We start from the raw sequence: 14,284 nt of genomic DNA on the forward strand, positions 1-14,284 counted from the left end.
ACAGAAGAATTGGCTGTTTTTGAATTAAATAAAATAAGGTGTGGTACGGAGTATGGATTAAAATGATTGCGTTTGCGCCATGCATTGCTTGAGGATTAAAAAAGAAATAATTGTCAATTATTGATCTTTTTTCACCTTCCCTTTTTCCTTCTATTCAGTGTTATAATTAATGCTCACTATCCACTACTTTTGACTTTGAAGCTACGCAATCCGATTGACTTCACATCTTGCAAGAATTTCAAACTTGCTTTATTCCTCTCTACTTAAATCTTGAATTTTTATGAACAAAATGACAAGGGAAGCAGGTTAACAGCATGAGAAAAAGAAAAAGAGATCATCAGCAAAGTTCTCACTTCTGGACGACCCAAATCTTGTGGCAAATACATGCTCATATTATTATTATTATTGTTACATATTTCTTTATTTTTTAAACCCACCAAAGAACTCGGTGGGAGTACTCATAACTTAAAATTTTTTTATTCAAATCAAGTTTAATATCGAACCAAATCAATTATAAAATAAGTGTGATATACTTGTAATTGATCACTTTCTCTGAATATATAACAATCACATCATAAATATATTACACTTATCATATAATTAGTTTAACTGAATCAGAATTTCCCCTCACGTTTATATGTAAGGGATCCATGATGCCTATACATCTCAAAAATTCTGAAAATTTGAGAAATGTATGTTATTGTGTGAAATATACAACAAAATTCAGGCCCTTTTAATTCAAGTGCGCATCCCAGCACCAAATGCCTTATACAGAATTAAGAGTCCGAATAATTTGGGCCCAAAAGCAGGCCCATTTCGGATCTACTAGGCCTGGCCTCCTTTTTTAGAGAGCCTACTCCCGAACATAACGTACCCGACTGCATGGCCCAAACAAGCCGCAATGAACACACCACCATTATAAGACATCACAGCCAAAATCACCATGTATCCAAATCCAGCCCGGATGGCATGGATTCCAGCCTGGAAGAAAACGGTGGCGACCCGGTTGGACCCGGGTTTGACTAGATTGAGGTTGGAGAGAAACTCGACTATGATGGCCAAGGCGAAGACAAGAATCAGAGCCAGCGCATACATACCCGAATTATTATCAGGCCAACCCGAGAACAGAAATTGGGCTTCTTTACCCCAATAAAAGGAAGTATGGAAAAGATGGTGGTGGTTGTGGGCGGCGCCCGGCGGCGGAGGGGCGGAGATTATGTTGTGGTGAAGAGGGAGAGGTCTTAGCTCCATGCTAGAAATTAAATGATTTAGTTCCTGTGGTTGGAGTTTGTGGGATAATGATTTAAATAAGGCACGTTTCAATGGTAGTTTGTGAACATTTTATTCTAACTTGTTCTTGAGAAAAGCAAAGCTGAGGCCTACGCTTTTCTTTTTGTTCCACGGAATATCTCTCTCTCGCAAGCAATCCCTCAAGTACGTATGTCAGCAGCAGAGGTGTGTGTGGAAAGAAATGATTGAAAGAAAGGAATTTAAGGTGAAAGGATGGATCAATATTTTTTAGGTAACAGAATCCGGAAAAGAGATGAGAAGATCATAGGGAGAGTGGAAAGAAAAGTTGAACTGAGAAGCATTGAAATTTGCCAAATGAGGAAATAAACTCTTCTTTTTGGTTCAAAAGGTGGAAGTAAGATATTGGGAAGCGATAGGATTTCAAGATCATTTGGTGGAACTAGATTCAGCAATCTTTGATCTGACAAGAACTGCAGCTGGGCCGGCACACATGCATTTCATTAATCTTGGACAAGCAAAATGTCTAATAATTCAATAGTGATCATAACAATCTTGGCTTTTTCATGACTCCACTCAAATCTAAAACAACTGCAACTGCAGTGGAGATCGATACTAAATGTAAAAAGCAAAGATATATACTATCATACTAAGGAGAGGATCAGATTAATTCAACATCACAAGCTTTCTGACAGGGCATGCAGCACGACTAATAGTATTGAGGATGAAGAGTCAGAGTTTGAATTAATTGGAGATAGGTATGGTAATTGATCATCATTGCGAGAATGGAAAGAACAGGAAGGTTCGAGTATGGAGCAAACCGGAACTTTCTACACTATCTCAGAAGAGCACCCTCTAGAGTATAACAACAGCGAGTTGCCACCCAAAATAATTGAGACATATATTCTATTCAAATAATGGATTGTAGAACACCCCTGAAACTTCATGCCCCTTATTACAATTACTATAAATAATCAAAGATCACAGACTAAGTTCCATCAAGTTAACACTGACGAGATAAATCCTCCGACATAAACTAATTAATTCTCTGCATTATCTTCATTTTCTCAGTACAACCAAAAATGTCATTGATCCCTCAGCTTCTGCGAGAAATCTATCAACCCTTTAACTCAACGAGCGCTGCGCTTGCGCCTGTCGACTGGAAAGAGACGCCGGAGGTCCATGTGCTGAAAGCTGATCTTCCAGGGCTGAAGAAAGAAGAGGTGAAAGTTGAGGTGGAAGACGGCGGAAAGATTCTGCAGATCAGCGGCGAGCGGGCTGTGGAGAAATCAGAAGAAGAGAATAAGGATGAGAAATGGCATCGCGTGGAGAGGCCGCGGGGCGGGTTTCAGCGCCGGTTCTATTTGCCGGCGAATGCAAAGACTGATGAAGTGAAAGCGTCGATGGAGGATGGAGTACTCACTGTCACCATTCCTAAGCAGGAAATCAAGAAGCCTGAGATCAAGACTATTGAAATCGTCACCAATTAATTGATGATTGATTCCAAGTGTGGGGAGGGCGTCCAAACTGTTGTTTAAATAATTTCTGGATTGTTTCTATTGTTAATTCAGCTTTGTTCCATTTCGTTGTTTCATGGGGGTATCACTATCGCTGTCATCAGCACCCGCAAAAGTCATGTAATCTTGGTTTTGTAATGAATAAAACTTGTCCTCTCTCTTAAATACGAACTTCCTACTATAAATAGATAAACAGTGGCTGTTTTAATAGCAGCAGAACTCCTATTCATGGGCTGGTCCCAAATCTTTGGTTCCATGTCGGAGTTGTATCTATCCACCGGAGTGAGTGCATTCCTAGCCCACCATTTCCATTATGCCCATCCTTAGAAGCCTTACTGGCCCATTTTCCTCCCAAATTGGCTAATTGGGCTTAGACTTAGTAGTAATACGGGCATCATCACGTCATAGTTAGTGTGATAAGGCCAATCATAACAGCCTATAGTGATCTACTTGCTTTTAACCAATGCTTCATTACCAAGCAAATTATATCCATAATCAAACTCAAAAACAGTAAAATTCTTCTAAGTTACAATTGTAACTTTTTCACTGGCTTGTAAAGATTTATGCGCTGCAGGAAAGGATAAATGGAGCACAAGCTTTGCTTGTATTGTTTTTTTGTGTGGGGGGGGGGGAAAAAAAAAAAAAAAAAAAAAAAAATTAAAAAAAAAAAAAAAAAACCCCCCCCCCCCCCCCCACAAAAAAAAAAACAAAAAAAAAAGAAAAGAAAAGAAAAGACAAAAGGTGTAATAATCACTATATATAAAAAGCAAGTACGTAGTGTGTTAATTAGTTGAGAAGCGTGCTACAATCGTTAAGACTTTTGGGGGTGGATGAGATGATGCTCTCTTTTTTCCATTGTAGGCTATCTTTTCTTTATTTTTGTGGGTTTGTTTGATGTGAATGTGCGTATGTATTTGAGGATCCTCAATAAATGAAGTCTTTTACTAGAATTGCATCACAAGTGTGAATTCACTTTCCTAAACGCATCCATCTTCTACTTTTCTATTTATTACTTATTAATTAATGGTTGAGATCATGTACAATATACTCCTCCTACCCGTTTTAGTTTTTTAAACAATTAATTCATTAAATACTTTGATTTTATTGTACCTTTGGTTTTCAAGAATTATCGTATAATACATGAACACGATAAAGATGAAGTGAATTTGGTGAAAAGAATAAATCACAGTTATGCATTATTTGTGTATTATTATCCATTTATTAAAAAAAATTTACTTGTAAAGTCGCATGTCAAAATATTAAAATCTAATTATTCTCTTTTAAAACAATTTAAACAAAATTATCATTTCACAAAACTTTTAATACTTTTTTCAACATCATTCCGAATTGGCGCCAGTTTAATTAGCTAGCAATTAATTGGTGCCAAATTTGGTATGAAAACAATTCTTTATGGATTACCCTAAACACGTGCCAAAGATAATAATGAATTCCTTTAATCTTTATTCCAAATGATGATTATGAACATGAAAACCCATATATTTAAATAGAAATAATAATCAATCCCCAGCGCTGATTGCACTTGAAAGAACGTGTAATATGGGGCATTCCAATTTGGCAATTTTCCAACCAATTTGCAGTAAACGTCCAAAAGGCCACATTGAAAAATGACCATAAAATTATGAGTTGGTATACGACAGACCAACTAATATAATTTTGTCAAAAAGATAGATTGGGTTTTTTGGTTCTCAATAATTCATGTAAAATATTGTCAACACCTCGAAACAAGAGATTGGAATCATTATATAGTCTATACAAAGTGTGTGTGGATACACTCTTTTTATTTGCTCTTTTCTGCGACAAATGGAGTGCTATGTTTGACATAAATAGGAAAAACAAATTATATACTACCTACCATTATTTGTTTTTGTTTATATATCTTATTTTAAAAATTTAAATTATTAGAGAGAAGAGTCAAATAATATTAATATTTTAACACACTTTCTCATATATAAATTCTGTACGTGAAATAATTTTTTTATGAAAATAAGATGCGAATCCAATATTTCTTTTTTATCGTGACTTTAATAGAATGCTAAACGACCATCTCATTTGAAAACGTAAATTAATAAAGAATAAAATTATTTAATATTAATACTTAATGTATATTATTTTTGCTTGTCAAGATGGAAATATGGTGTTAATATTAAAAAGAAAATTATATATATTAGCATATGGAGTGGAGAAGGTGTAGAGGGTATAGAGAGGGCAGGGTGAGGGTGAGGGTGGGGCTGCCACAAACAAAAAGATCATCCATTGTAGCCCTAGATTCATTACACTACAAGGATCAGAATTCAGAGGACCGATCAGGTTGGGCGGGCCCAAAAGTGGGTCCCACAGTCAACTTTGGCATTCGAGGTGAAAAAGAAATATATAATAATAAGAATAAGCGTTCTCAACAAATGGGCCTCCATTGCGGGCCCACAAGCCCATTCTATTATCTATTATTCTAGCTGCGATCCATTGTGCGTCTCCCTGTGACCACCCATCTATTGCCACCTCAATCTTAACCGTTCGATTCGTTTTAGAAAGCCGAACGCCTCTCTTCGCTAATTCCCTCTCTCTCTCTATCATTAGCACTCTCTCACTTGAGTGTCACTCACTCACTGCAGTGGCACATTTTCTTCGCGGGGTTTTTTCTCTCTCTATAATTATACTTTCTGCACTTGTATCTATACATTTCTATCTGTGGGAGTGGGAGTGGGACTCCTATTTTTCTATCTTCACCGGCTTCGAAGAGTACGCTTCTTCTTGTTCTAAGAAGATTTCTTGCTTTTCTCTGACTCCCCTCATCTCTGCAATTCTTTTCTTTGCCTTCGGTGTTGGTTCATTTCTGTATTTTATATTCTCTGACATTTTTTTCTTTTTCTTTTTTCTTTTTGGCCTTTTTACGAGAAAGCATGGAAGGTTTGCTGAATCCGCATTTTGGGTTTTGCATTTTCCTTTAAATCCTTTTTTCCCTGGCTTTCATATGATTCTTGGAGCTGGTTTTTGATGCTTGTTCTTGATTTTGTTCGAGTTGTTTTTTGTGCTTGCTGTTGACTAGGGCCAATAAGTGCAAATCTTCGGGATCATTTTGTTTATGTGTTTGAGCTTATCGTATGGATCTGTCATTTTCTTGACTTGGATGCAGAATCTTGGCCATTTGATTTGTAACCTTTTATAGAAAAATAATGGCACATTTGAGATTTTTCTTGCTCTTAGCTTAACTTTGCGAATCCGGTCCAGAAATTTAATTAAACGTGAATTTGGGGTCTGGAATCACCAGTTGTCTTGGGGCACCGTTACAGTATGGGTGTATTTTTGGTCTGCTTACTTGACATTGTAAGTATACTGCTAAGCTGAATTAGCTTATTGCAAGATAATAGAAGCTTTTAATTGGCCTGGATCCCTGGCTTAGAACTCGTTCATCTGCACATTGTTTGCAGTTTGGTTTTTCTAATCAATATAGCGTTTCCAGTAGATTACATGTCAATAATTTGTTGTTTCACTTCCTCTTGTTTTGTGATTATGTATGAGGATTTATAGGAAATTAGATTACTGGTCCTAAATGTGGTGCAGTAATTCATGCTTCTTTGATACTTTAGATGGACGTTGTTCAGATATGTTTTGTTTGATACTACATTTTGTGACGGTGCCCAGTTTTACTGCAGAATCAACTCATTTCTGGGATCTGACAATTGAGAAATTTCGGTGGCTTGAACTATATGAGCTCAAAGTTACACTATTTACTTATTTACTATATTTGTTGAGGCCCTCTTTGTTTTTGTTACTTCTTCTATTGAGAGTTCTACTCTGCTTTAGTTGTTGACGGAATCTAGAGCAATTCAATGTTTACTCCTGTGACATTCTTGTTCTATTTTTCATAATAGATATTTTAATTTTTGTGTGAATAGACATTATATGAATCACCTTGGAATTTACATGTGACTGATCATTGTGACACCCATTGCCTTGTATTAAGAAGTTTGTAAATGTGAATACATTGTGATTGCTAGTGTTTTCTGTTCCCAGGAAGAAGAGCTGTTGCAGCACTCATCATATTGAAGGCTTCATCAAGATTTTCCAAAATTATTGAAGATGTAATACAATGCTATCCAGTGTGAAACTGAGTCCTGAAAGTATAGAAAAGTCTCGGGAGATGGGACATATATTAGGGCAGGGGACAGGTTCAACACAACAAAACATGGATGTTGTTAAAGAGAAAACTCCATTGCCATGGAAAGAAAAAAGTTTATTTTATCAAGACAAGCACAAAGTAGGGCATTCTTTTGCTGAGCCATCCCTTGATCCAAATAGTGAATTAAGACACAATGCAAATACCACGAAAGTAATCCAGTCTAAACCTTCAGAAAGGAATGAGCGAAGGTCTCGGCTTGGGCATAGGACATCTGATGATGATGAGCTTGTCAAGCACATGTCGAATTTACCTGGCTTTCTCCAGCGAGTGGAGAGGGAAAATAGCATTCAAGAGAAGGCACTAAATTTTGGTGTCCTCGATTGGAAGCGTTTGGAGAAATGGAAGTATACAGAACGTATGCCTAGCAAATATCCAAAGAAAACATCACCAAGCAGATCATCTTGTTCAGCAAATGGACCGCCTAAAATGGTTCCAAACTTGAGGAAGCAACCCTCTTCACATGGTCGTAATCCAAGTTCATTATATTCAGGAAAACAGCAGATGCCACATGGTTCACGATTTAGTTCACCTCAAAGACAGTCGACTTTACCTCAGAATTCACTTGTCAATTCATCAGAGGCAAGAAATGCTAGCTATCGCAAGGTGGAAAAACGTGATGAGCCTATCAAGTCTAAAGAAAAGGAAACATGTAACCAAGAATCTCAAACTGCGGAAAGCAGCACCATTGGTAGGCAAGAAGAGCATTTTCAGCAGGCTGTTAAGTTTAACAGCATGAGGAAGGATTCAAAGAAAAAGACTACGTCAGAAAAAAAAGCATCACCATCAGAGGGGAGCAAACATAACCTTTCTCTCTCCTCACATAACAAAACTAATGCTCAGGGGAAAAAGAGTGACATAAGATTCAGCAATGAAGTGAAATTTACTTCTGAATCCTGCACCGCCGACCCAAAAAATATTGTGCTCCTAGTACCCAAACATTTCTCGAAGAAGAGTTGCTCAGAAAGTTCTCAGTTTACAGAATCCAGGACCTCACTTGATGGACAATTAGCAGAAGTGGCAGGAAACAGATTGTCTGATCTATTTTCTTCTCAAGAGCTTTACACTGGAGAATTATCTGCTGATATTCCACACTCTTGTCCCCTGCCTTCTGGTGCCACAGTTGAGTGTGCCATGGAGCTACATAACTTGGTGACTTCTCAGGCAGTTGAAACAGATATCCGTCCAAGTGCATGCCCAAGTGCGAATCCGGTCACCTCCATAACACCTGAAGGTAAACCTTCAATGATGCATGAAGAAACTGCTTGGTCTTCATCTTTAGTTGAGGCTTCCAGTAAAACACAAGCTGATGTTGCTGCACAGCCCACTGTGCAAGGAAGAGCTTCCTCCCCTGCTCGTCGATTCAGCTTTAACCTTGGGAGGATGAGCAGAAGCTTTAGCTTTAAGGAGAGCTCTGCAGTTCCACAATTGAGTTCTACTTACACTAGTGTCAAATCTGGCCCAGTGAGGCCCGAAGTTTCCTCTGGTATGGATAACTCTGAAAGAGAAAAGGCAAGTGCTAGCAACAGAGGGAGGTCGAGCCCTTTAAGGAGATTACTGGAGCCATTGCTGAAGAACAAAGGAGCTCAATCTTCTGAGAATGTGGGGGTGCCGAATGGAGGCTTAAGTTCAATGACTGTCAGGACCACAGCGACCAAGGGACCATATCAAAATAGGAAGCCCGAAGCATCAAGTTTTCAGGCTCTTTTGCAGCTGACTTTGAAGAATGGACTCCCTTTCTTTAAACTTGTTGTTGACAATAGCAATGACATGCTAGCTGCAACTGTGAAGAAATTGCCAACATCTCAAAAGAGTGATCCTTGCATGATCTTCTCATTCTACTCTGTTCATGAGATTAGGAAAAAGAGCATGAACTGGATAAGTCAAGGATCGAAAGGGAAAAGCTGCAGCCTTGGCTATAATTTTGTTGGTCAAATGAACATTTCAAACTCTTATCACCTGAAAGCAGACGCAGGGGATTCTAGTGAATGTTCAAGGGAGTGCGTACTGTATGGTGTTGATCCAGGGGAGGTAGACAAGCAAACACTTGAATTTGCAGCTAACAAGGAGATTGTGGCTATTATTGTTAAAAAATCAAGTAAAAAGCCTAATGATGCAGAGTTAAGTGATGACCACCAAATGAACAAAGGAAGGGAGTATCTACCAGGGATGATATTAAACACAGGAGAAAATAAAAACTCTAATGGCATAGTCGCCATCCTTCCTGGTGGTGTTCATGGTTTACCAATTAAAGGTGCACCTTCATCGTTAATTAGCCGTTGGAGATCTGGTGGATCATGTGATTGTGGAGGATGGGATGTTGGCTGCAAGCTGCGAATACTTGCTGACCATAAAAACAGCAGCAACATACTTCAAGCATCAATGTCTAGTGCTACTGTCGATCATGTTAATCTTTACATACAGGTAATGTTTCACTCTATTAGTTTACCCCATCTCTTCCCAAACTCAGTAGAATGACGATTTTCTGCTATGCTTCTTACAGGGTGAAAAACAAAAGAGCAACAAGCCTGTTTTCACCTTGGAACCATTTAGCAACGGCTTCTACTCTATTGAATTGGATGCATCAGTTTCTCTATTAGAGGCGTTTGCTATATGTGTAGCATACGTCACTTGTTGGAAATTTCCTGAAATCATAGATTCCAATGGTCGGTCAGATGCAGAACATCTTCCAGAAGTCAATGTAGGAGCTGATAAGAGGAAAACAGCAAGCACATTCCAAGAGCAATTCCCTGCAAAGTATGTCACGTGCCCACCTTTGTCACCAGTTGGAAGGATCTAAAGGAGGCTGCAGCAAGGACTCAGACAGCATTTAGATATAATTACCGAGGCCGCATCTATATTTCAAAGAGAGTCGTCAATGGCAGTAGTCATTATTTCCTTTTGCTATCAATTGGAATTGGGGGAAAATGAGAAGTACTGGGACTTCCCTAATCTTGTAAAGAGATCTATTGCAGAATCATAAATGACCTGAAATTTTGTATCAACTGTTCTTAATCTGTAAAGTTAGATTTTGTTGCAAATGGTGTTCTTCAGGCTGATTACTGGTATTATGTTACAATTGTAATCCCTCCCTAGCCCTTCACAGATTGTTCTTGGGGTTGTGTACCTGTGCTGCTAATATCCAGTGGAATTTGTTCTAAGGTCTGAGCAGCGAGGGGTACACGTAGGCCTTTTGTTATTTTCTCTGCAGATACTTGTATTTATGACATCCATAGTCATATTCCACAATGAATATGTATATGAATGAATAAATATATCAACAAAGTTGAAAATTGAACATCTGAAAGATTGGTCATGTTATGTAGCACAGGTTACCAATTTTCACTGTCAGTAATTCTTTGTGATGAGTTGGGCACCAAATGAAAAATCAGTTATAATCATAATTCACGGCCCAAATGTCGCAGAATTGTTTGGGAGTGCTATCCCAGCGAAGATTTCAGGAGTCTAGTTGTTTTTTCGTTCATAATCAAAGCAGATGCATCCTTGAAGAGTTTCCCAATTGTGCACAAAGCAAGGTAGTTGACGCTTCTATATGGCACAATCTGCATTCTACTAAAATTTGTCACATTCAGCTCTCTCGGGTCTGCAACTTGACTGTGCCCATGAAGTGTATGTGCATCACCCCACCCAACAACCCCACAAGCGCGCGCACAGAGAGAGAGAGAGAGGGATCACCAAATTCAGCAGCTTCATTGTATCAAAAATATTACATGACAGTAAACCTCAATGGCCAGCAAAAAGACTAATGTCCTACAGATAGCATTACATTTTTGTAAAGCAGAGTAGGAGAAGTTTCACATTGTACATTCTAATTCACAGATCAACATACGATGCATGGTGAATGCAGATAAACCATTGACCATCAACCCTCTCAAACACATTCGTGGCAAAATGTCTTCCCCAGCTACTACCCTTTGTCCTAACCATTTCAATGCAGGTGACATAACCCACATCTCCCCTCACGTGAACCTGGACATCCTTAATTTCGATTTCTAGGGGAAACTCATAGTCTGCCCATACAAATTCCCAACTTCCCATGACAAGGTCATAACCCGATATGCCGCTCACTCCAGGGTGTACAACACACACATGCTCACCCTTCGACCAGAGAGCCTGCATAGCAGCTAAATCACCATTTCTGAATGAATTATAAAATCTAGCATTTGCTGCTAATACTGAAGCCTTGCTGTCCTCCTGGAGAAGTCGAAGGCTATCCCTGATTTTTGCTGCTTGGGCATAGTTCTCTTCTTTTATAGCAACCTGCAATTCTCGCTCTAAGGTCTTTTCAGTCAGCAAGATACTTTCACCACTCAAAGTTCCACCAGACTCTTCTCTTGTAACTTGGCATGATTTCAGCGAGTGTGGTCTGGATGCTTGCCTGAAAGGCACTGCTCTGAAAAGTTAAAGAATTAAGATATCTATCCTATAGCTGTAGCGATACTAAAACAAGAATAACTTTTTTTTTTATTTTTTTTTTGTGGGGGGCGGAATGACTATGCAGGATACAAATGGCTAGGAATTTTTCATCCTCATGCTATAGGATATAACAAATGCCAGATTGTTGGCTCCTGTTAGCTATAGGACAAAAGTGAATAGAATTTAACAATAGTATACCGTGAAGTTAGACCATTTGAAGCAGGTAGAAAGTTGGCTCCTGCTCGCATATTTGCACTGAAAGCTAAATTGCTTCCCTTCTGCGGACACATAGGGAGATGATGCCGAGACATCCCACCACTACCAATGCAGGAGCGAGGTACAAGTGTGCATTCTCTTGAATCCAGCATTACCTACAACCATAACGATCATGCAATACGACACAATCAGAGTGAAGCCTTGATTTAATTTACCTCTTCCCGTTGTCACTGACATAAGAAAAATCTAGATATATATATCGAATATTCAAAGGAAAAGTCAATGAAACCCTTGTGGCATTGGCATACGCCCCATCAAGACTATAGCAAAAGAATAAGATTTTCCACTAAATTCAACAAGTCTTAGACATACATTGGATCTCATATTTTCTCATTCATACCATCCCGAACTACGAATGAAACTGAGCATCGTAGATAATCCCGAAATCGAAAGAAAATGAAAAACTAATAAACACCACCGTAAAACTGAAGAGCAAGTACATCACAAGAATAAAAACTTACATCACTCGCATGTTTGAAGAAACTAGATCGATTCAGCCGAGGCTTCATATACAGAGCGGAAAAATTCGAGGCCTCCATTGAAGAAAAAATCTGAGCAGCTGCCAATAACAGAGAAAATCATACAATTCATTACCAAACAAGACCCCACAAAATGCATTGTATTTTTCGAATAAATGAAATAGTTGGAGAAAACATTTGCATGGTTTGATAAGCAACCTCTTGGACTTAGTCCTTGACTGGTTGAAGAGATCAGGAGAGAGATTGATGATAGAATTCGGGGGTGGTAGCTGAAGCGATTTGGGGGAGGAAAACGTGACCGTGGGATTGCACGGCATTCTTCTATTGGGTTTGGGCTATTTGCTTTATCTACAAATGGGCTTTCACTTGAGTTTAGTAATTATCTTGGGCGGAGTTGGACCCAAACCATTACTTTGGGCTTATTGGGTTTGGGATGATTGGAATTTCATAAATGTTGGGGTGGCTAATGAATACCAACTCATCAAAGTTGTGGAATCCACCAGAAGGAATTTGAAGTAATCGTTTGTGGGGACCTTTATAACTGGAAAATCCAAGTTGCAGAGAGTGTGGTAGATTTTTCTTTCTTTTTTCCTTTCTAACCGCTTTATGTTATTTTTCTCAATTACCACAAACGTGTATGTGTGTGTAGGAATATTCAGAACCTACTTCTCCACAAACCCTCCCACACCCATATTTATAGTTTGGTTGTTGCAGCCGCCCCATATGTTTTCACCTTCAATTAATGCTATCTATACCTTCTTTTCCCTAAACTAAAACCATATATTCAAATTACAGTTATATAATTTTCACATATGTTTTTAATTATTAGTTGTGTATATATAATTTTCCCGTCTGTAAATTCTCTGACTTAATACAATTAATTGTCATGCTGTAAATAAATACCAACTGTCAATAGTTGATGAAGATTTAACCATGTGGTTTCGTACGTAGTATGCTGCTCCCCAGAATACAGTTCTAATACATGATACGGAATATTTTTTAAGAGAAAAATCAATTGTCAGTCATATATTTCCGTGCTTTTTTCCTTTGTAAATGGGTTCTTAGAAGATGGGAGGAACCCTCTATAATGGACCACTACCAAATCCAAATTCAATCCCTCCCGTGTTTGGGTCCAAACGCGTGAAAACCGTAACAATATATATTTAATGCTCTTAGAAAGAAGGAGTTTAGTTTAGTGATTAATGCTGATATAGTATTAATAATGTAGAGATTATGGGTTCGACTTTCACAATTTCGTCATATTATTCATACTTTTTTTCTTCTTTTTTATCTATGCATGCACACATTCATACACGTTCTCAATGAGTTTTGAACTCAATATATCCACAATGAAATATTGAGTTCCAAAATATTGGGGTATCCCCGAAAGGTACATATTGATACTTGTATCATTTAATATGAGTTTATTATAATATTAATCTATTGTATTATATATTTATTTATTGAATCAATATATTTAAATTTAATATGTAATTGTTTTGATTATAAAAATGGGTTGAAGAAGCAATCAGTTATGAGTAGCAAATTGGAAGGATATAAATTCACATGGTTAGAAGGTGGTTTGCAAATCAAAATTGTAAGACACGTCCTCCTCACGTTGAAGCAGCCGCCCACTCGTTTCTTGGTCAAGTCTCCATGAGGACCCCCAACCCCATAACTGAAACAAAGTTCTGGCTAACGAACAATTTTGTCATTGGCGGGTGCATGCACGCGCTTCCTTTGTATATTATAATTCTTAGCTCTATCTCCCAATTATGGTTAATTTATAATCATATTTTTTTAATATAATTGATGCTTAGATTTGGTCAAAATTACTATACTCTTCTCATCTCATGTTAAAAAAAAAATTCCTATAAAATACAAAATATTAAATTTTTAGTTGAAACTTAGTGGAGAATTCAAAGGTTCACATGTTGAATCATGTGAGAAGCAACAAATATCGGAGCAGACGGCTAGCAATCACCATGGACCGTTGACCATTGACCCACATATCAAAATTATTATAAATTAAATGGTCCTCGTTCATGCATGCTCAGAAGAATCCAATACAACTTGTTTTGTTCTTCTTTCCATATTTTGGCGCCAAAAATTATAAGTAGACATGGAAATTG

The 14,284-nt window shown here is 38.0% G+C and overlaps 3 protein-coding genes across 5 annotated transcripts; 2 read left to right on the forward strand and 1 right to left on the reverse strand.

Annotated features, from left to right (window-relative positions):
- Nucleotides 2,234-2,932, forward strand: LOC105174508 (class I heat shock protein). Its single transcript, XM_011096636.2, has one exon. It carries the CDS (start codon nt 2,331-2,333, stop codon nt 2,736-2,738), a length of 408 nt encoding a protein of 135 aa, XP_011094938.1. The 5' UTR covers nt 2,234-2,330; the 3' UTR covers nt 2,739-2,932.
- On the forward strand, nt 5,340-10,019 carry LOC105174509. Of its 2 annotated transcripts, none has more exons than XM_011096637.2 (3): nt 5,340-5,522; nt 6,798-9,384; nt 9,464-10,019. In XM_011096637.2, exons 2-3 carry the CDS (start codon nt 6,874-6,876, stop codon nt 9,758-9,760), a joined length of 2,808 nt encoding a protein of 935 aa, XP_011094939.1. In that variant the 5' UTR covers nt 5,340-5,522; nt 6,798-6,873; the 3' UTR covers nt 9,761-10,019. The 2 variants fall into 2 exon arrangements, with proteins under 2 accessions (XP_011094939.1, XP_011094940.1); XM_011096638.2 differs by lacking the exon at nt 5,340-5,522 and adding an exon at nt 5,544-6,107.
- LOC105174510 lies at nt 10,649-12,772 on the reverse strand. Of its 2 annotated transcripts, none has more exons than XM_020697650.1 (4): nt 12,351-12,772; nt 12,135-12,232; nt 11,596-11,768; nt 10,649-11,359 (listed from the first exon to the last, which is right to left on the reverse strand). In XM_020697650.1, exons 2-4 carry the CDS (start codon nt 12,210-12,212, stop codon nt 10,795-10,797), a joined length of 816 nt encoding a protein of 271 aa, XP_020553309.1. In that variant the 5' UTR covers nt 12,213-12,232; nt 12,351-12,772; the 3' UTR covers nt 10,649-10,794. The 2 variants fall into 2 exon arrangements, with proteins under 2 accessions (XP_020553309.1, XP_011094941.1); XM_011096639.2 differs by having other exon boundaries at nt 10,649-11,374; nt 12,351-12,761.

The sequence above is a fragment of the Sesamum indicum genome, linkage group LG11, assembly GCF_000512975.1.
Source record: "Sesamum indicum cultivar Zhongzhi No. 13 linkage group LG11, S_indicum_v1.0, whole genome shotgun sequence".
NCBI lineage: Eukaryota > Viridiplantae > Streptophyta > Magnoliopsida > Lamiales > Pedaliaceae > Sesamum > Sesamum indicum.